Consider the following 20,386-nt stretch of genomic DNA (forward strand, 5'->3'; position numbering starts at 1 on the left):
CTGTTTTGGTGTTTCATATGAATTTTGTCGGAAAGTGGGGGGAAAGGCTCTTTTAATAAAATTTAAGTTTAAAATCATATCACATAAGGCATGTTTTTATGAGTAATCCATTTATAAAAAACGACTTTTCAGCTGTTAATGAACTCTTGGTAAATTTGCTGCGCACACACTCACACGCACAGAGGAAACGTTGAAATTCGTCATGACATCTGTTTCCGGACTCATCCAGCAGAGGGAAATCTCATCTCACACGTCTCACCAATATGTGGGCTTTTTCCCGCGCTCCTCGGCGCCCCCTGCAGGACAAAAGGCGCAAACGCACTTTCCAGTTTATTACTATTTAATCTCAATCCTTGAGTTTCACTCTCTCCTCCAAATGAGAACAACTAAAGCTGGGGAACAGAGAAAGCTGTGTTTTATTTTCTCTCCAGTCTTTTTCATGACGGGATCGTGTTTTATTTTTTTTATTTTTTTCCAGCCCTGAACTCGCACTCCACCCACAAGCGCAGGTGTGCCTACCTGTCCGCTCCAAAAAAAAAAAAAAAAAAAAAAAAAAAAGGTTCAAACACGGAAGGAGTTTTGGGACTGGCAGTAGCACTGCGTCCTCAGTGCGTGTAAGCTCTCTCTGTCCGTCTGGGGGAAGCCAGATACGAGTGGCGGGGGTTTTGAGTCAGTGTTTTAGGGGATCGACTAGTCGGACCCCGATGGCGTCCGTCGAGCCGACGCGCGGCGCTCAGCCCGGGGAGACGCGCTCGCTCTCGGCCAGCTCCGAGAAGTTGAACTCCTCCGCCGTCAACCGCCTGCTGATGGAGTTCCTCATGTACTTCGGCCGCGCCGTGCTCCTCTTCTACCCCGTGTACCTGACGGGGTACCTGGGCCTGAGCGTCAGCTGGGTGCTGCTGTGCATGATGATGGTCACCTGGTACCAGAAGAACCGACAGTGGAAAGACGCGCGCATCGGCTCCGCCATCGAGTTCGTGGACAACGAAACCGACACGATCCACTCGGAGCTGAAAGGAGCCTTGCAGATGGCATCGTGGGTATGTATCCGAGCATCTATCTTCGAGATGATCGTGTGATCTTTCCTAAGGATTGAACTCCAGAGGAGCATCCGGCAACTTTCAAGCTGATCGACTCCAGATTAAAAGAAAAGGAAAGGAAAAGAAGCTCCAAGTCATTATGCACACTGTATTTGCATCTGGATCACCTGTGTCCTCTATGGAAGGTGGAACCACCCAAACTTTATTTTGGCCTTCTACACATGTGATTACACCACACCCACTCAGACAGTGAGTCACAGGACTGAAACAGTGCAACTCCTCTTAATGACTGGGAATTGAAATGCATCACGTAGATCAGGGGTGTCAAATCTGGAGTGGACCGGCTAAATAGCCCCCCCCCCCCCCCCCCCCCCCCCATCAAATTTAAACTTTAAAGTTTTTCTTTGTTGTGTTGCAGAGTATATGTGATGTAAATGTCTAAATATTCAGTTACTCAGAAAGTTGCAATACAATCTCAACACAAAGCCTCCAAATTCCAGGTAAAAGTTTTCTCTTTGTTTGTGCTCCTGATAGTTCAAAAACAAAAGCCTTTGACAGGAGACCCCTGTAAGGTAAAGAGGTTTGATTTCTCTTCAAGATTAAGAATCCTGTTCAGCTTCTTTTGCTGGAGGCGAGTCTCTCAGTGTGAAGCGAGCCGCAGCCTCCCCGTTCCCTGTTCTACATCTTGATACAAAATCTAAACGTTGCTCAAGTTTGGCAGTGATGGGGGAGGAACAACATCAAACACACACAATCGCATCCACGCATGTTCTTTTTCCTCATGTTGTCGGATGCAGCGACACAATTTTACCGCACTTCTGAGTTAGGGATTTTTATTTTTTATTTTTTAAACGTTCGTATTGTTCCACAAGACATTGATCACAAACCTGTTATCCCAGATACTTGAGATTTCATGAAACATCTACTAAACAAACTTGTCCCACAGTTGCACAATTGCCGTTAAGTTATTGAAGAATAGAATCCTCGCATCCTGCACACCTGGGCTGATGAATGAAGATACGATAATAAAAAAAAAAAATAAAAAAAAAGGCCAATTAGAAAAGGTGTATTTTTGTACTGGACTGTCCTTTTTTTTGTATTTGTGGGAAAGTTGTGTCTATTGTGGAGGTATTTTTTATTATTCCACTACCTCAGTGTTCACACCCTGGAGTGATGGGACGTTCACTCCAACACCTTCCAGCTTCCCGCCGAGCAGCGAGGACTGTATCCTGTAGAAGTCTCCTTTTTAATTATCGGTTTCTTTTATAATAAGGAAAAGAGTTTTCATGGGGAATGACCAACTCACCATGGGTTTATTAGTGCCTCAATGTATGTTAATGTTAAGACAATGTAGTGCAGATGGTTACAAAGTAGTGGCTTTTATACAACTTTATTATTATTATTATTATGACATCATACATTTTTTTATTATTACTGAGCATACCAGATGAAATCAGTGTTCTTCTAATGTATGAAGCTACTTGAAGATGAGATACTCCTCTCCAGCATCGTGTCCATCTTACCGATGATGCTTGTTTGTATGGAGTGTGTGTGTCAGACTGATGTGTGTATTAGAGGGTGATGGAAGACTTCTGTTACAGTTCACAGTTTTGGTGCCGCGAAGAAGAATTTGGTAAGGCCTAAAACAACATGTCCGTGCTTGTGCTTGCCTTTGTCCATTTTTTTTTAATCCCAGGAACGCTGGCAATTTTAGACGCTGGGTAATTTTAAAGAGTTGCATCCACCAGTCTGGGTCATATCATTTATTTGTATATCAATGATTTCATGCTCACTGCTTTAATTCATGTGATTTTAATTATTTATGTTAAGATTTGCATGAAAGGATAATTTAGATTGAATGACAAACATATCTGTAATCCACGATGCATGCCGTCGGAGTCGTTTGGTCAGTTCTGGTGAGGACTGTAAATATTCGCCCACCTTGTAACGCCACCTTTCGTGTTTCCCTGAAGGTGCATTTCACTGAGGTGGAGAAAGCGAACTGGCTCAACAAGGTAAAGTATTAAAACGTGGTTATATGAGTCAAGGTGGAGGCCGCTCACGCTATTGTCTTTTTCACCAAAACTTTGTGCACCTTACTTGACAAAAACCCAAAACGATAAAAGAACACGAAACTGAAGAAAGATCTAAAGAACTGTAACACTTAATTAGTTTGTATTTTACAGCTTTTTTGACAGTGAGATAATACCGGTACATTTAAGTTGAGAGCGTTCCACAGATTAACCTTACAAAGATAAAACAGTCCCCTATATTTGCCTTTTCTCAACTGGAATACAGAAGAAAGGCTTTTTTTTTTCTTTTTCTGAACCTGACATAATATTTCCAATGTTTTAAAATACACAATATCTGAAAGTTTTAAAGTGCAGGACCGTATAAATGAATGAATTTGTAGACTCAAAATAACTGGAATTATTGATTAATCCAGTAGCTCTTTTCTGTAGTTTGATAATTGAATATATATGTTTCATATACATTAGTAGGACATGTGATTCGGTAAGTGAAAAATAGAGAATATTCAAGCTTTTTCTACTTAACAAATCCAGTTTTCTATAAAACAGCAACAGATTTTTGCTTCGTCACTCTTAAAAAGGCTGTTTCATTTTCTTCCAAATCCTTTAGCTATAGCAAGTAGTCAGAAACTTTGATTGTGTGGAGTTAATACAGTATCGGTATGTCACATTGTCACCTTGTGGTATTCAGACGCTGTATTGATACTTTTACCAACGCTATTTATCAATAATGAGGATTATGAGCGGTACATGGGGGTTTTGCTCGCCCTCATCCACTTCATGTTCTCTGACAACACGTAAATGTCACAAAACATTCCTCATATTAAAATTATATAGGTAGAATTTTTATTTATTTATTCATTTCAGATTTATCCCAATCAATTGATTCAGCACGAGTGAAATAACCCTCCATGGGCTTGTTTGCGCTGCGTTCAGGTGCTGGAGCAGGCGTGGCCTTTCTTCGGGATGTACATGGAGAAAATGCTGAAGGAAAACATCCAGCCGGTCGTCAGGCAGTCCAACGCCGCTCTCAAGATGTTCAGCTTCACTAAAGTCCACTTTGGACACATAGTGAGTTGTCTTTACCCCCCTCCGTTAATAGGTTGTTTGTCTCCCCCATTGCCTTTTCCTTAAAACACGCTTTGTTTTAGTTTGTCCATGTGGTTCGGTTGCTCTCAGGATGAGGGAGTCACGCCTCGGATGGAGTGTGGGGTTTAAAAGAAGTGTGGGGAATTCACCTTCCCCGGGAGCCACATGGGTCGTTGGTTCAAATCACTTCTACGACTTGTATATTATATACTCGTATATTTCTGTTACTGCTTCAGTTACTGCTCTGGATTGTAATGTTAATTTCAATTCTTGCTCACCAATTGAACCGGCTGGCTCACCTTTGGATTCAGTAGTTAAGCGCTGAGAACTCCATGTCGTCATAAAAGCTGAAACAAAGCAAAACTACTGTATTTCATGGATGTACATGTATTTTCATTTGATGTTTAATTTGACATCAGATTGATTCAGGTTTTTGTTTTTTTTCCCCCCCAATATCAGCCTCCGAGGATCACTGGAATCAAAGCATTCACTCACGAAGTGGATCACAAAGAGGTGATTCTGGACCTGGATATCTGGTAGGTCACATGCAGCTGCTTTCTTCAACCTCAGGGTTTTGTTCTCTTCTCCCCTCTTGTCCCCCTTGTAAACGAGATGTTGCATCTCAAGGGGCTTTCCTTACAATAAATTCAAATTCGTTCTATCAACTTGGAGGGCCAAACATGCGAGCTGCACGCCGTCATTGTTTTCAAATGAGAAGGAAGTGGTGAAAGGGAAGACTTGAATCTCTTGCTCCATGACGGTTAATCGTTTCACTGGTGTGGCTCAGATCAAACTGAGCTGAGGTTGAGTTTTGACTCTCCTGGTATCGACTGTGAAGAACTCCTCTTGTCGTGTTCGTGCTTCTCTTCGTCACTTTGCAGTTACGAAGGTGACGTGGACATCGACGCCGACGTGAAGCCACCGATCACAGCTGGTGTAAAAGGACTTAAAGTGAGTGTATTAAAAAAAAAAATCTTTACTCTTTTTTTTTTTTTTTTTTTTTTTTTTTTCTTTCTTCGACGTATCAACAAACACTCTTTTACTTTTCCAGCTCAAGGGGATGATCCGAGTGATTCTCGAGCCTCTGATTGGCCAGGCACCGCTGGTGGGAGGAGTCACCTTCTTTTTCATCCGCCGTCCGGTGAGCGCCTGCGATGTTTTCAGTGTCTGATTGAGAAATGATGCTGCTGCACATTTAAATCTCTCCGTCTTCTTCTTTTTTTTTTTTTTTTTTTTTGCTCAGACGCTGTCGATCAACTGGACGGGCATGACCAACCTTTTGGACAGTCCTGCCTTCAGGTCAGTTCCCACAGAAATCAATCAGACTTCATTGATGTGAATAGTATTTATTTATTTTGGTTTCTGCAATGTAACCTCATTCGTCCTCCTCTAGTTCGCTGTCTGAAGACGCCATTATGGATATAATCGCGTCCCTCATGGTGCTTCCCAACCGCATGTGTATCCCCCTCATTGACCAGGTCAAAGTAGACCAGATGAGGTTTCCACTTCCTCGTGTACGTAACATATCCTCTATTACCTGTACTATTTTACCAACTCAAGCCTGTTTTATTCGGTAAAATATCTCCATATTGATATCTTGCAGATCGGTTCACCCTTATGACGAGCACAAAACCTAGATACACACTATGCAACTTGTGCGTTGAGTGGTTATGCTGTTTCTGCTGATTTTTGAGACTTTGAGGCTTATCTTGTCAACCCCCTCTGCACCTCAGGGTGTTGTGAGAGTCCACCTGCTGGAGGCCAGAGATCTAGTGGCCAAGGACACATACATGCTGGGGATGGTGAAAGGCAAATCGGACCCCTACGCTAGACTCAGAGTCGGCAACCGCAGCGTGAAGAGCAAGACCATTAAGGAGAATCTGCACCCGAGATGGGGAGAAGTGTTCGAGGTAGAGTGACTCGGTCGCACTGCCGCAACGCCACGGCTTTCAGGGATTCGTTATTCTATCAGTTAGACATCGCAGGCTGTTCTGAAGAGCTGCTCGAGGCATGCAAACCCCCCCCCCCCCCCCCGAGTTTTAATAATAATTTATTTATGACGCACTTTCAATCAAAATGCCGAGCATGTGAGACAGTAAAGCAGTTTGGGGGTCGACTTAAGCTTCACAGAACGGATCATTGTGATATCTACACGACTGTTCCACAACAGTCTGTTCACTTTGAAAGTAAGGGAAGAATGAACAACCCAGTTTTAGTTGTTGATGTACGTCTCTAATATGTTGTCAGGACCTTTTCTGAAGGAAAATTCTCATCACAGTCGGACCAACACGTGTTTCCTAGGCCAGATCCCATTTGTTCTCTCGATCTCGCGAGATCTCGATTTGCACTGGAAAAACCATCTACGTTCCGTTTCACAAACATTTACGACTATTCTTGTGGCTTGAATACACGTTCTTTGATAAAGCCTTTTTTTTTTTTTTTTTTTTCTTCCCTTTGGCTGAATCGGTCATAAGTTGAGCTGCCGTGACGCCATCTTCGATATCCCAGAAACCCACACGGCAGGTTTCCGAAGATGACGTCGGTTCGCCAAACGTAAACCTAGATTGATGGCTACAAATTCGGGGTTTTTTTTTGTGAACAAATCCACTTTGACATCTGCGGGTTGGAAATTTGTGGAAATGAGTGGTGATGGTCTCGTTTTTGGTCATTCTCTGTGCAGAAGTGAGAACTTTTATGGGAAGTATATATTTAAAGATGTTTTTCTTGCAGAGTCACTTCAAAGTGACGGCCAGAAAAGACGATGTAAAATCATATAAACAACTTAAAGTCGGCCCGCACCGAGGCCGTGTGCTGATAAGTGATAAAAGCATGGAATGGGGATCTCGGAATCAGCTGCATCTTGGCTGTACTCTTTTAAGATGATAAAAGTGGAGTGGTCAGCTTGGTACGAAGATCGAATGATAAAGCCGCTTTAAAAAGACACAGAAGTTCTATATTTTATCTGTGCAATGAAATAAAGTAATTAGAGAGTACAGAGCAAGAAAAAGTGACCATAATAATCATTAGTGTCTTTGCCAGGCTAAGTAATGGGACATTTCTTGACGTCCAGCTTGAGACAGCTGCCACCCAGCTTTATTATCACCTCACCGGCGTATTGAACTGCAAACTAATGGCATATCAGTGGAAGGCAATTCTGATATGGGCAAGATTCTAAACAAAGCATTCATCTTTTAATATTGTGAATATCTATTGGAAGCCGGTCTGTTGGTGAGCTCACACTCGGGGGTGTAAGCTCTTTTACAACTATCCTCTCCCTGTGTGCAGTTCGTGGTCCACGAGGCCCCGGGGCAGGAGCTGGAGGTGGAGCTGTTCGACGAGGACACAGATAAAGACGACTTCATCGGAAAGTACGTGCCTGTGTGAACGCAGCGTAAATGAGTGGAATTAAAACCTGCCTGGATAATGCGTGGTGTGTTTAGTCCAGCTTAAACTTCTTAGAGCTCGCCTCATGACCAGTGGCAATCACTCCATTTCAACACTTCTGTCCTCCCATACACACGCGATAAGACGTTAAAAGAAAGTCCCCTATTATAATGTAGTATTTGTTTGCCATTTTGAAAGTACGTCTATGTATTTTATTCACTGTTTTTATTCTGCTGCTGGAAAATAAGTTTGCTTAAAACTTTTTTATCATGAATTTATCTGCTATCCTGATGAATGTGACGTTTTATTTGGCGATGATTCTGATGTCACACCGACTTTCTTCCTCAGATATAATCTTGATTTGGGAGAAGTGAAGAGGGAGAAGGAAATGGATCAGGTGAGTTCTTGTATTGACGGGATGTTTACCCTGAATAAATGACTTTGTTTTGGTGTTGTGAGCACTCCTCGGCTCACCGCCAGCCTTTTTCTGTGTGAAGTTTGCATGTTTTCATCTGTGTAGTGCCGCAGTACGTCATTCGACGCATTCCCGTCTGAACGAAGTCCTCTCATTGATTTTCCCATATCAATAATGACTTCTTACTCTCCACCTTGCAGTGGTTTCAACTGGAGGGCGTTCCCTATGGCGAAGTTCATCTCAAGCTGCAGTGGCTTTCCCTCCAGTCCGACTCCAGTCTGCTGAAGGAGGTACGGTAGCCCCAGACTTCCCCCGGCCAAGGCATTTTTCAAGTCGATACCAACCAGGATGATGTTCAGTTTGTGAGCCTCCGGGCTCACGGCTGTGTGATTCATGGTCTTTGCTCTCTTCCAGTCTACCGACGGGCTCGCCTGTGCAATGCTGTCGGTGTATCTGGACAATGCCTCAAACCTGCCAGTAAGTCACTTCCCGTAAGGGGCGTTGTGATCGCTGCTTCTGTGAGCAAAAGAAGAAAAAAAAAAAAAACCCACTTTGCGTTCATTGTGGTTTTTATCTGCAGAAAGATCACAGCGAGATCTCGGACCATGACAGACACAGGAGACACTCGAAGGATACACGGGTGAGATACGAATGTGTGCAGCTTCACGGTTCACGTTGTGTGTCAGCTGTTGGTCTTTTTTTTTTTTTTTTTATGGATTTACTGCTTTGTCCTCAATAGAAAATGTTCCATGGAACTCTTTCTTCCAAACATAGGATTTTAGGATTTACTTGAAATTTGAATTTTGTTATCAGCAGCACACAATGGAAGGAAGATTGCACCTTTAGTAATGTCACATTCATAAAACAATTAGTGACCACTGTTTAGTTCAGTGGCCACATACAGCCCAATTTTATCCTGAGTGGGCCAGATCGGTACAATTGTGCTGTAATGACCTTTTGAATGTTAACTTTAAGGTTTTTCTTTGAAGTGACACAGAGTATATATATATGAGGAAAATGGTTTTTATGAAATTTTTTTACAAACAATTGGTCGCAAAAATTGCTGCAATCTCAACATAAAGTCAATTTTATTGTTGTGAAATGTCAAAATAAACTCCAGCATTATGCATGTTTTTACTAACTCACCCTGACAGCATGGTGTTAAGGCCAATGCCAGTTTGATTGTTTTCACAATTTGCTTGGTGGTTTTTTTGCAGGCCAGTTTTGGCTCACGGGCCTTATGTTTGACATCCTTCATCTACACATTTTTCAAATCCAAAAGCAAACGAGAACACTTTCTGAAAACTTGTAAAGCACACCAAGTCTGCTAAAGTGGTAGGATGCACTGTAATTGATGTCCATTCACCTCATCCAAATATTGTGTAGAGTATATACAATGGCTTTTCAAAGAATGTGTCCTCCTTCACTGTCCAATAGCCCGTCTTCCCTTTGTGCCTGAGACTTCTTTCTCAAGTCGGGTCAGATGCTTTCGGTTGGTGTTGCCAGTGTGCTCATCCCCGTGTGTAGCTGGTATTTCCTGTTTGTCCGGTGCATGTTTGTCATAGTCTGTGGGAGTGCAGCGAACCAGCTGGCATTGTTGTTCCCATATTTTTTTACTTAACCTGTCTGAGGTTTCGTCTGATCAGGTTTCATCTCCCAATGTAAATGAAAGTGCAAGCGAGAGTTGTCACATCAGTAAAACTCGGGGCTGTTCTAGATCACCTTTGTGTGGAGGATGTGTGTGGATCATTCTAAAGGTTGCTCTTTTCACTGAAATAAGTGCAAAGATTTTTGGGGGGGGAGGTCTTTTCTAATTCCATTTGTGTGGTGGTATAGGCAGTAACAAGCAAACTCTTGGTACAGTTTGAAGAAAGTTTTCTTAATGCGTGTTGTGAGAAGTAACTGTCTGTGGCTCCCTCTGCTGGCCTGAGTGTGGAAGAATACACAGAGTGAGTAATGGGACAGGTGAGGAGAAGCACTCAATTTCTCCAGAGTGGCTGTCATGCTAGTGGTATGTCAAAAATTAGTGGTGTCGTCGGCAGCATTCCCATCCTGCCCCAGTGTGAACATGTCTCTTCGCTGCATGTCTCCAGCGTATTTGTGAGGAATGCAGCAAAATCTGCCTGTTGACGAACTCCTTATGTGACCTGTAATCGTGCCACTTATGTGTGTTTATGCCATCTCTGTCTAAAACGCAGGTCTGCAACCTTCACTACCAAATAAGCAATTTTTTGTGATTTTCCACCAAATCAAATTCACCTCGAGCTGCAAAACATGCTTGACCTTTAGAATGACGCCAACACAGCTTGTAAAGTTTCATATATACAGTAGTTTTGAAATGCGTTAAAAAAAAAACAGCATGTCACACTGCATTTATGAAGTTTCAATTACATTTTCAGTTGTTTTTGCACCTGATTTAAGCTTTTTTTCCAAGCATTTTTCAGACAATTTTGACATTATAGAATAACATTACTTTTTTTTGTGACCCCTGAGTTTGACATTTCCATCTCACTGTATTAATCCCAGAGGGGAATTCCTTTAATCATTGCTCCTCGCAGAATAAGAAGGAAGTTAGATATCAGACAGGAAATAAAGTAAATATGTAATTTTGAATAATGTGTACAAGGCTTAACAGTGACTGATATAAGCACATAAAGGATGTAATGAACTAAAACACAACAATCACTCTTTACAGGGAGTAGTTATTCGACACATTCCTTAGGCCTTAGGAAGGAAGGACATTTTAACAATTTTATCTCTTTTCTATGCAGTTTTTCATGTTTGTTTTTTATCATTTTAAATCCCCATAGGAAATACTAGTCATTTTAGTAATTTTCCCAATGTTAGTCATTGTGAAAATGTGACAGAAAGTGATAAAAGTCATTTTGAAAACGACTGTTTTGTAAATGATAATAAAAAAAGATGAAATGCTTAATTAGGTATGATTTAGTGAAGCCTTCAGGGAGCCACTACAAAAGAGATTAAACATGTCGACCAGAGGTCTGGAGCCACATGTGGCTATTTGGCCAACAGTGACTGAGCTTGATGGAAGTAATACGTCACAATGAAAATGGCTTCATTTGCACTGTTTTGTTTTTTTAGCTCACGAGGAAAGTTGCCAATCCCAACTCGTATGTGGAGTTTTCCATTGATGAGGAAGTCCAGAAAAGCCTGGTAACGTTCTCACTTTACTATATATATATATTTTTTTCTTATTTGCGATGGATCACACACAACACGAAGCTATTCATCCTGTCTTAGTCTAATTTTATGTGCTAACCTTTCTGCATAAAGTCAGTAGGATAAAAATATATAGCATTCACCATAATAAAACACAGCGACTGTGCTGCTTTTGTAGATGAAACCACTCTGATGTATTTTTTATTTTACTCAATGGATCGTCCTCTTTCTCTTTTTTTTTTTTCTATCTCGCTCGCTCTCTCTCACTCTCACTCTCTCACTCTCACGCTCACTCTCTCACTCTCACTCTCTACAGGTCAAATATGCATCTAAAGACCCGGTGTGGGAGGAGGGCTTCACCTTCTTTGTTCACAATGTCCGAACACAGCAGCTCAAACTTCAGGTTTGTTATTTTTACGCTGCGCACGTCATTAAAAACAGTTTGTAGGAGTGACACAAGGATGAATTGAAACGCTTTCCGTGATGTCGTCCATTGGAGAGGCACTTTCTGTGGAGCTCTGCTCCCCGTCCTAAGCTTGGATAAACGGTGAGGATCATGTCGGGAAGGACATCCTGTGTGAAAGATGTGCCAAAACAAATAGGCGGATCACAAACATGAAAGGCATACCGGCTCGAGTTAAGAACGACCGCCTCTGGTGATCGTCCACCTTGGCAAACGGTGGAAGGGAGCAGCCGAAAGACAAAAAAAGATTACGATGTTGTCCAACCCCCAAATGTTCCCTTTTGTCTTGAACGCTCTCATGTAAAATAAGGAATTGTTTCAAAACATACAACACGGCCACCCAAAAATCTTGAAAAAAAAAAAGCAACAACTGACTATGTCCTAACCCATTTCAACAGACACAAGGGAAGTTTAAAATGAATAGATAGCTTCTTTTTTTACCTCAACATTGACATTGGTGGCCTGAAGAGGGAGTGCTTTTCCCAATTATTGTATCGTCCTTGTTGAAGAGAGCATCTGTCACTCAGATAAGGCTGTGAAAACTGTTTTCTGCCTAGAATATCAGAAGCATTAAACCTGCTCCTTCAGGCTCTAATAAACCTCCCCTTCTTTAAGATTTGGTTCGTTCCACTACATTGGGGGTTCTCCTTCTCTGAAGTCTGAATTTTTCCACTTCCTTGTTACTCAGAAAGAAACAAAGACAAAAACCCTTCAAAACCTTTATTTATTTTCACACATTAATGCATTTTAACAATTGAAACAATTTAGTGAGGGCCTCGCGATGTGTTTGTACCAAACCTGGTACCAGTGACAATAAGTTGGATTAAATGTTCTTGAAGATGGATAGCTGGAGCTACTTGATTGAAATGACAGCCAACACAGGCAGGGCTGTTATTTTTTTGGTCTTTCCTGAATGAACGCCAACAACAGTCTCGGCAAAGTACCCAATGCGGCCAATTTCAAGTGAGACATGTTTCAGTCCTTAAGGTTAATTCAGAGTGATTTCACACTTGGTCCGTTCCAGAAATCACAACAAACTCTGGCAGCTTGTTCAAGCAATCGTTGTTCAAATCTAATCGGATCACAAATAAAAGAGCAGTAACAGGTTTTTTTTGTATGAAGCTAAATAAATAGTGTTCTCGGTGAGTCTGGGAAAAGTTTTGCTTTTTCAGTGAGCCTGCTTCACAATGTTAAAGTGTCGTACAATCTAGTTCATTGGCCACATACAGTATCATTTCATCTGGATAGTCCAGTAAAATGGTGCCATAATAACCTTTAAACTTTGGATTATGTATATATGTGTGTATATATAGTACAGTGTTTTACAGCTGTTTTAAATGTGTATTTTTTTTCTAGAAATTGAGCCTTTTTCTATTGATCTATCATTTTTCAAGTGAATGTGAAAGTGCTTTTATTTCCAACAGAAGTGTCCTGTTTGTACTTTGTCTGTTTCTTGGCTTAAGTCAAATTCAGTTTTAGTTTGCAATTGTATTTATTTTTCTAAAAACTTCTTAATTTTACCCCTCTTCAGTCAAACCTTCTAATCCTTACTGACGCATGACTTGTTTTACCAGGATGATTCAGCGTTGGCAGGATTGGTGCTTTTATGAAAGAGTGTTTTTGCCAGCTCTGCTTTTCAAGAAGTGTTTTTTTTTTGTTGTTGTTGTGCTTCAGGTGAAGGAGCACGAGAAGAAGACTCAGCTCGGTCTTCTCAACTTGCCGCTCAGTCGCCTCCTGGACACCTCCGACATGACTCTGGACCAGCGCTTCCCGCTGGACCGCTCCGGAGCAAACAGTCATATCAAACTGAAGGCCGCGCTCAGGGTGGGTGCGCGCGTGCACACACACACACACACACACACACACACACACACTATACTTCTGCGTGTCAAAAGCTTCACTTCAAAATTTGACTTCAAAGCTTTGAATGGCCTAAATCCTCACCTGTTTGACAAACTTCCTGCTGACTGACTCACTTCTTTTAAAACAGACCTTGAAGGACTATTTGTTCAGACATCCTATTAAACGTTACATTTTCTCATAGTATTACAATTATCTTAATCAAGCTTTTACTATTTATTCTCCCTTTCATGCGTTTCCTTACCGTTTTGTTTTAAAGGTCCCATATTATGCAAAATCCTCTTTGTTATAGACTTTCTTCACTTCTGGGGCCTCATACGCAGGCTATGGGGACACATATTACTGTTGAAAAACAGTCATCTCCCTCACTTGCTTGCTGTATTTTTATTTAAGTGAATATGTGTTCGTACAGGCGAATCGGAGATTTTCCCTTCATGATGTCATGTGGAGAAATAACCACTGCTTCTAGTAGTGGATGCTCCCGTTGACCCTCCCACGGGTAGATGAGCTCTGCCCTTCAAAATTACAAGCGGGCGACAATTTTTTTCCTCCTCGTAAACGCTACCGGAAAACAGAATGAAGTAGGCGTGGACAGACATGGCTCATTAGAATTTAAAGGGACAGACACAGAAACAACCTATTCTCAGTAGAGCTCACGAGAGGAACCTTAAGACTGGTTGAAATTCAGGACCAAGGCTGGATTTGGAGGAATACACTTTAAATACATTGATGTTGGACCTCTAACAACTATGACAAATTTTTGAAAAACTATGATATGGGACCTTGTTTTAATGTATTTCCTCGTGAAGGACCATGAATTGGCTCATGTTAACGTTGCCTTATTACTGTCATGCGAGGACGTAAAGAATCTTTAGAAGCACTTTGGACAAGCACCAGAGATTATAAGGGGGCCTAAAGCTTTATTTGCTCGGACGCTGTGAAATTTAGACTTGTCCATCGTTTATAACGTTTGGCTCCACCGTGATGGTTTGGCAAATCGAATCAAAACTTGAAGAGGGGACTCTGCAGCCTTTCTGAGAGGCAGTCTGGGAGGGATAATTCCTGTTGTGCACCTGAATGCCAAGGAATTGCTGATGTTGACCTTTTTCTGAACAGATTCTCACTGTGGAAGAGCCGCCGCCCAAAATTACCCTCACTCCTCCTCCAAAAGCCAAAGACCAAGTTCAGAACGTCCCGGGAGGAAACGCTGCGTTCTCCGCTCACTCCGTTGCCGCATCCACCAAAAGTGTCCCCGCTGCTTCCTCCCCAATGCGAGCGGCTTACTCGCAGAACGGTTTGCATGAAAGTTACCCGGCTCACCGCCGCGAGCCTTTCCTGCCTTCTGAATACTCCAAGTCGCCATCGTCCGCGTCGCACAAGGGTCGGTTCGACTCCCGCAGCCTGCTGTCGGACAACTCCATGGCGTCGTCACGTTTTGACCTCTTGGAGGGAGCTTCCTATCCAGCGTGAGTCTGCGGCTTTTATGGCTGACTCGTAACATTCCTGCGTATAGATTTCAGCAGGAGTTGAGTCATATTCACAATTATATATTGAGTTATATTCACAAACATATTTTATGATTATAGTGCTCTTAGGAACCATCAGGGTTCGCTTGGAGAGATCCAGCTGACCGTGCGCTACGCTACGCTGAGGAAGAAACTCATCGTCCTCGTTAACGCTTGCAGGTACGACACAAAAACCCACTCACACCACCGCTGGACTGGACCTCATATATCACACATTTAACATGTATATCGAGCCTGACATGTCTGAAAATGGGGTAGGAAGAAGTAAAACTCACGTAATCCTGCCCCTTCCCCAATATTTAATAATCACATGTTATAATTATCCTGCCTCCTGGGTCTTATGTAAAAAATGTTGTGTGTGTGTGCGCGTGCACCAGAAATTTACAATCATACTTCCATGTACAGTCCTCTTTACAGTGTTAAACACCCATTTAATTTCAGCACTTCATCTGTGTACTCGTTGACAATGATCAAAGTATGACATCTATTGTAAGTTACGGTATGTGTTTTTTCTTGTTTTGAATTTTTATGGTAAGAGTAAAGACAATTTTCATATAATAACTTTTGAGGCAACTAAGAAATAGGAAAACCTCACTTAATTTGCAAAATGAATTAATTTGATGAATCCAGATGTCCAAAACAAAGTCATTCCCTCTTCTGTTGCTAATCGCTCCCCACACAGCTGGTGCGCCATATACTTGATGTAGTGTTGTTCAGCTATCGGAGAGCTGGGGCATTTGTTTTGCACACTAGTGTATAGATAGTCTATTACAAACACTACATTCCCAGGCAACACATTGTGTTTGACATTCTTCTGGACAAAGGTTGTTGTGGCACTCACTCCTCTGAATGTCATTTCATGAGTCTACCAAGGGCTCACCTCAGTCATTTTCAATGCAAATCAGTTCATACGCCATTAAACCTGGGGTGACCTCGCATTTCTGCTGCATCATGAAAGCGCCTCCTGTCTATCAACTTCAGTCCCAGCGGATTTAAGATTCAGACGTGCTCCTGTGTTTTTGTCTTTAGTTTTGTGTTGTGGGATTGTGTTGTGTCTCTTAAACTCTGAAATTACTGGCATTCCCTCAAATTCAAACAACTTATATTTACTGAACTCAATATTTAGAAACATTTTATCAAGATTTCCAAACAAAGACTCTGAGAAAAAGTAATGCAGAGCAACAGTACCTTATAAAACCTAACTGCTTTTCATGAAGGCTGTCAATGGTAGTTTTGATTTTTCATAAGGTCTTTTGGGGAAATTAGTTACTCCCCCCTGATGTAGCATGTAAATGTGACTTGACATGGTAAAAGAGAGAAAAGGGAAAAAAATAAACTTCAGTTGGTCTTTTGATTCCTCAGGAATGGCCACGGTGGATCATCTGCGTCCATCTCAGCCTATAGCTTATCTCCTGTTACACCAGCCATCTCCTTCTTCACTACATACATCAATCTTCTCCTAGTCCTAGTCTCCTCGTCACCAGCACCATCTACAACGTCCTATGAGCAATAAACCCATGACTGCTCCTGAGATCTCAACTTGATCACATCCAACTTCTTGCATTTTCACCTTTTCGCTTGCCTCCCTTTCATTCCGTCTACTGACGTCCACCTATTCAGGTTCCAGCTGATACAGAAGCGGTAGAGAGATTATGTGAAATGTAATTTTCTTCAAATCTCTCGGCTAACATACGTCTGTTCTTTTCAGAAACATCTTTCCCTGCAGTGAGAATGGCACGGATTCCTACGTCCGCATATATTTTCTCCCCGATCAGTCCTGGATACACCGCAAGAGGACGCACGTCAAGAAGAAGACCGTCAACCCGGTTTTCGATGACAAGTAAGAGGAACTGGATTTATCGCACATGATGTCTCGAGTTGGACTTGGGAATAAAAAAAAAAAAAAAGATCCGCTGTGCTCAGAGTTGGAAGTTTTCTCCCTCTTTTGTTTTCTCATTCTGTGAAACTTCTTTCCTGATCAGGTTTGAGTACGACGTGACCCTTGAAGAAGCACAAACCAGGATGTTGGACGTGTCTGTGAAAAATAACAGGTTATTCCACAGGCGGGAGAGAAAGGACATTGGTATGGTAAGTAAAGCTTGCCGGTGATAAACTTGACCATGTTTACTCGACAACTTTTCAAGTGAAAGCACATCGTTTTTGCGTTTTTGTCTCAGAAAAGTTAAAGCTGAAAACTAGGTAGTTGACATGTTGGGCCACTAGTGGGTGCTGTTGTTGGTTTTTTTGTAACGAAACCACACACACGCAAACAATATGCTATTAACGTTAACAATGACGAGTACACGGACAACCGCATGAACAGACGACCGAGTGGGATTGTTGTTCCAGATGACTTTCAAAAATAAAACTGCCAAGTCTCATGAATGTCATGACTCTCAGTCCATATTAGCCTGATTGTTGTTATTGTCCATCTACTCGCGCACATGCAGACGAACTATATACTGCCACCGTGGGGCGCATGCGCAATAGCAGCATTTCAGCAAAGTTGCGTTTTCCCGAATTCCACTAAGTTCGAACATTTTGGAAAAATTCAGACCTTGGGAGCCGTTTCATTTTTAGTGTCTCCAAGCACTGCTGTCATGTAAAGAGACGCCAAAAACGCTACTAAAGTTTTCGGTTTTCACTTGAAAATATGTTGCGTAAACGGGGTCAAAGGAAGTCATTGATGAACCATCTCTAAACTGTCAGTTTTGACTTTGTTTGTTTTTTGTTAGAGGAAAAAGAAATTAACCGGATTTGTCGTTTGCACATTTTCATTGTGCAGCGCAGTCTGTATAACATTCTGTCATTTGGCTTCTGTTCACAGGTGGTAGTTGATCTCTCCCAGCTGGATCTAATCAAAGGCGTCACAGAATGGTACGTGGCCTTGTTTTCTCTTTTTCCTCGAATTTGTTTGACTCTGAGGCAGAAAAACTGTCGGGTCTTTTGTTCTGACTCAAACATCAAGTTGAGTTTGATGTGCTGGGTTGACCTTCTGTCTGTTGCGTTTCCTCTTTTTCCTCCCCACACTATCTTGGCTAAAAAGAGCAGTTTGGCATTTTGAGAACTTCACATATTGGCCTTTTCTGCCTTGAGTTAGATCAGGCTGTGTTCACAGTTGGCAGGTTTGATTTGATTAAAAAAAAAACAAAAAAAACAAGCCCATGTGAATTTTTCTGTTGGCGCCATCCAATTCCTGGTGCACACTGGATGTACTGGTGCGGTTTGATTGAAGCATGATAGGAGCATGAACCAAAAGGCATGAAAGGAAACCAAACACAGGATGAGACGTACAAAAGAGCTGCCCTGTGCTGGGATTATACTGCTGCTGGTGTGTTTGATGGAGGAAGTCCTGCTGTTGTTTTGATGCCTTAACACATTTTTCTAATTCTTGCGCTTTTGACTCGGCGAGTGAAAATACCACAGCAAGAATTCTTCTTGTTTATTTGAATAGATTGAACAAAATGTGGTCATTTTAAAGTACTCCTAGACATTGTTATAGCTGAAAGATCTAGGCCAGGGGTGTCAAACATAAAGCTCGTTGACCGCTATGAGGATGAGTTTGTAAATACCTGTGTAATGCAACAGTTACAAGAGAATTGTTTTTGGATGTTTCACTATATTTTGCACCAGAAGGTATCAATGAAATTAACTTTATGTTGAGATTGAAGTAATTTTTGGTAGTAATTTTGCTAAAATATAGACGTTTTCATCACCTTTACTCTGCTCGACTTTAAGACTTTCAAAATATTACCAGTCCGGCCGATTCAATATGAAATTGGGCTGTATGGGGCCCATGAATTGAAATGTGTTTGACATCCCTGAAGGTTTTCCTGATATTTAAATTCACCTTTTGTGATAAACAACCCTGTAGTTTATGATGACATTTCTTTAGTGTATTTTTAATTCCCCAGTGCGATTACAAGAAAACCCAATGAAAGATGACATAAATATACATAGAAACTGTGGAATTGGTTTTAAAAGATTATTTTCCTGTTTGTAAAATCAACAAATCCTGTTTGTAGTTGAGGTATGCTGTTATCTTTTCCCTTATGTATCTGTTTCCATGCATTTAAACACAAGCCTTTTAAATGTCTATTATCTTTTTTATACTGTAACTTGACCTGCAAATGATTGGACACAAATGGTATTTTCACTTTCTGGTTTAACTTCCAGCAACAAAGATAATTGCCCGAATTTGTCAAATTAACAATGAACCAAACAGTGGTTAGAAGTTGCTCTTTTGTTTCCAGTTTAACTGTATAAATACTTCACATTTCCTCTGTCTTCAGGTATGAGCTCACACTGCCTGGGCTGAAGAAATCTGTGTAGCAGATGGAGTGCTACTGCGAAGCGGAGAACTACACATCCCTTCACTTTCTTTATGAAAGCAGACCAGAGTACGGTTTCCTTCAGGAATCCATCTAAGACATTGGCCATACCTTCTGTCGTTTTACAAATTTTCTATACTGAACTGGCTCCTCTGTTACTGGTACAATAAGCATTATATATAACTTAATTTTCAATTATTTTTTTTTAACATCTCTGAAGAATCAGAAGAGATATTTTTATCTGTGCAAGGTCACATGAGCCAAAGCTTTGTATTTTTATGTAAATATATGTATGTGCAATTTATATGTAATAAATAAATTAAACAAAATGATAATGTGTTGGAGTAAAATTGTTATGAAAGCGTTATTGAATCATGAACAATACACATCTTACTACTCAATAAAACAGTTTCAAAGCAAGGTTTGGGGTGGGTTGCAAACAAAACAAATAGTTTCTTGTCTCCTGTCCCTGCTGTGAATACTTGTGGATACTCATAGAATTTCCCCTGTATTGCAAATTCACTTGACAACTGAAGCAAGTCTGATGTTTTGGCTGACTTCCCTCCTGCATCTAAAAGAGCCCAGGCCTTGAGGTGATGAGTAGATCACCGCATCAGTTTTAGTATCAGCTATGCTGCCTTGCAGCTCATCTTCAGTGTTTTGTAGTTTTACTTTACTTAATTTGTCCCTCATTAGTCATCATTTGCTTCAGTTGCATACGCCTTCAATCAGTGCCGAACCTGTTGTGATTTGTTTAGACTTCTCCTTGTTGTATTCTTTTCATCTGCTCTTCAGTTATTTTGTTCAGCCACCCTCCATGTTACTACAGTTCGTTTTTAAGCAGGCCTTCTTTTATACTGGCTTGGGGGTCATTGTATCAGCACAATATTAAGTTCAGTAAAAATGATCTGGATTGTTTATCTGTTGTACATTAATTATTGAGTTATAGTGTAGTGTATTATTGTGGCGATTTATAATCAGTTTCTATTTTTGTATTTATGCATCTTTAATATATTCTGGCTCTAAAAATAATAAAAGATTTTCTGAGTCTATTCTATTTTTACGTAG

The 20,386-nt window shown here is 41.2% G+C and overlaps 1 protein-coding gene across 1 annotated transcript; it reads left to right on the top strand.

Moving 5' to 3' along the window:
- Window positions 1–569: 569 nt before the first annotated feature.
- On the top strand, window positions 570–20,236 carry esyt3 (extended synaptotagmin-like protein 3). Its single transcript, XM_080477805.1, has 23 exons — window positions 570–1,040; window positions 3,014–3,055; window positions 4,007–4,141; window positions 4,619–4,695; window positions 5,041–5,110; window positions 5,211–5,300; window positions 5,403–5,458; window positions 5,553–5,673; window positions 5,893–6,069; window positions 7,445–7,527; window positions 7,892–7,940; window positions 8,159–8,248; window positions 8,373–8,435; window positions 8,539–8,598; window positions 11,061–11,132; window positions 11,455–11,541; window positions 13,276–13,425; window positions 14,578–14,927; window positions 15,048–15,146; window positions 16,696–16,827; window positions 16,970–17,075; window positions 17,815–17,864; window positions 19,280–20,236. The coding sequence occupies exons 1-23, from the start codon at window positions 705–707 to the stop codon at window positions 19,317–19,319; spliced, it is 2,535 nt and encodes an 844-aa protein (XP_080333931.1). The 5' UTR covers window positions 570–704; the 3' UTR covers window positions 19,320–20,236.
- Window positions 20,237–20,386: the final 150 nt, after the last annotated feature.

The sequence above is a fragment of the Lipophrys pholis genome (genome assembly GCF_963383615.2).
Source record: "Lipophrys pholis genome assembly, chromosome: 13".
NCBI classification, from domain to species: domain Eukaryota; kingdom Metazoa; phylum Chordata; class Actinopteri; order Blenniiformes; family Blenniidae; genus Lipophrys; species Lipophrys pholis.

What these genes read in the sequence shown, in the direction of transcription:
- esyt3 (XM_080477805.1), top strand. Translation starts at nt 705, where the DNA reads ATGGCGTCCGTCGAGCCGACGCGCGGCGCTCAGCCCGGGGAGACGCGC. An exon ending in GATGGGGAGAAGTGTTCGAG is followed by an intron (nt 6,070 to 7,444) that starts GTAGAGTGACTC and finishes CCCTGTGTGCAG; the next exon opens with TTCGTGGTCCACGAGGCCCC. An exon ending in GTCCTCGTTAACGCTTGCAG is followed by an intron (nt 15,147 to 16,695) that starts GTACGACACAAA and finishes TGTTCTTTTCAG; the next exon opens with AAACATCTTTCCCTGCAGTG.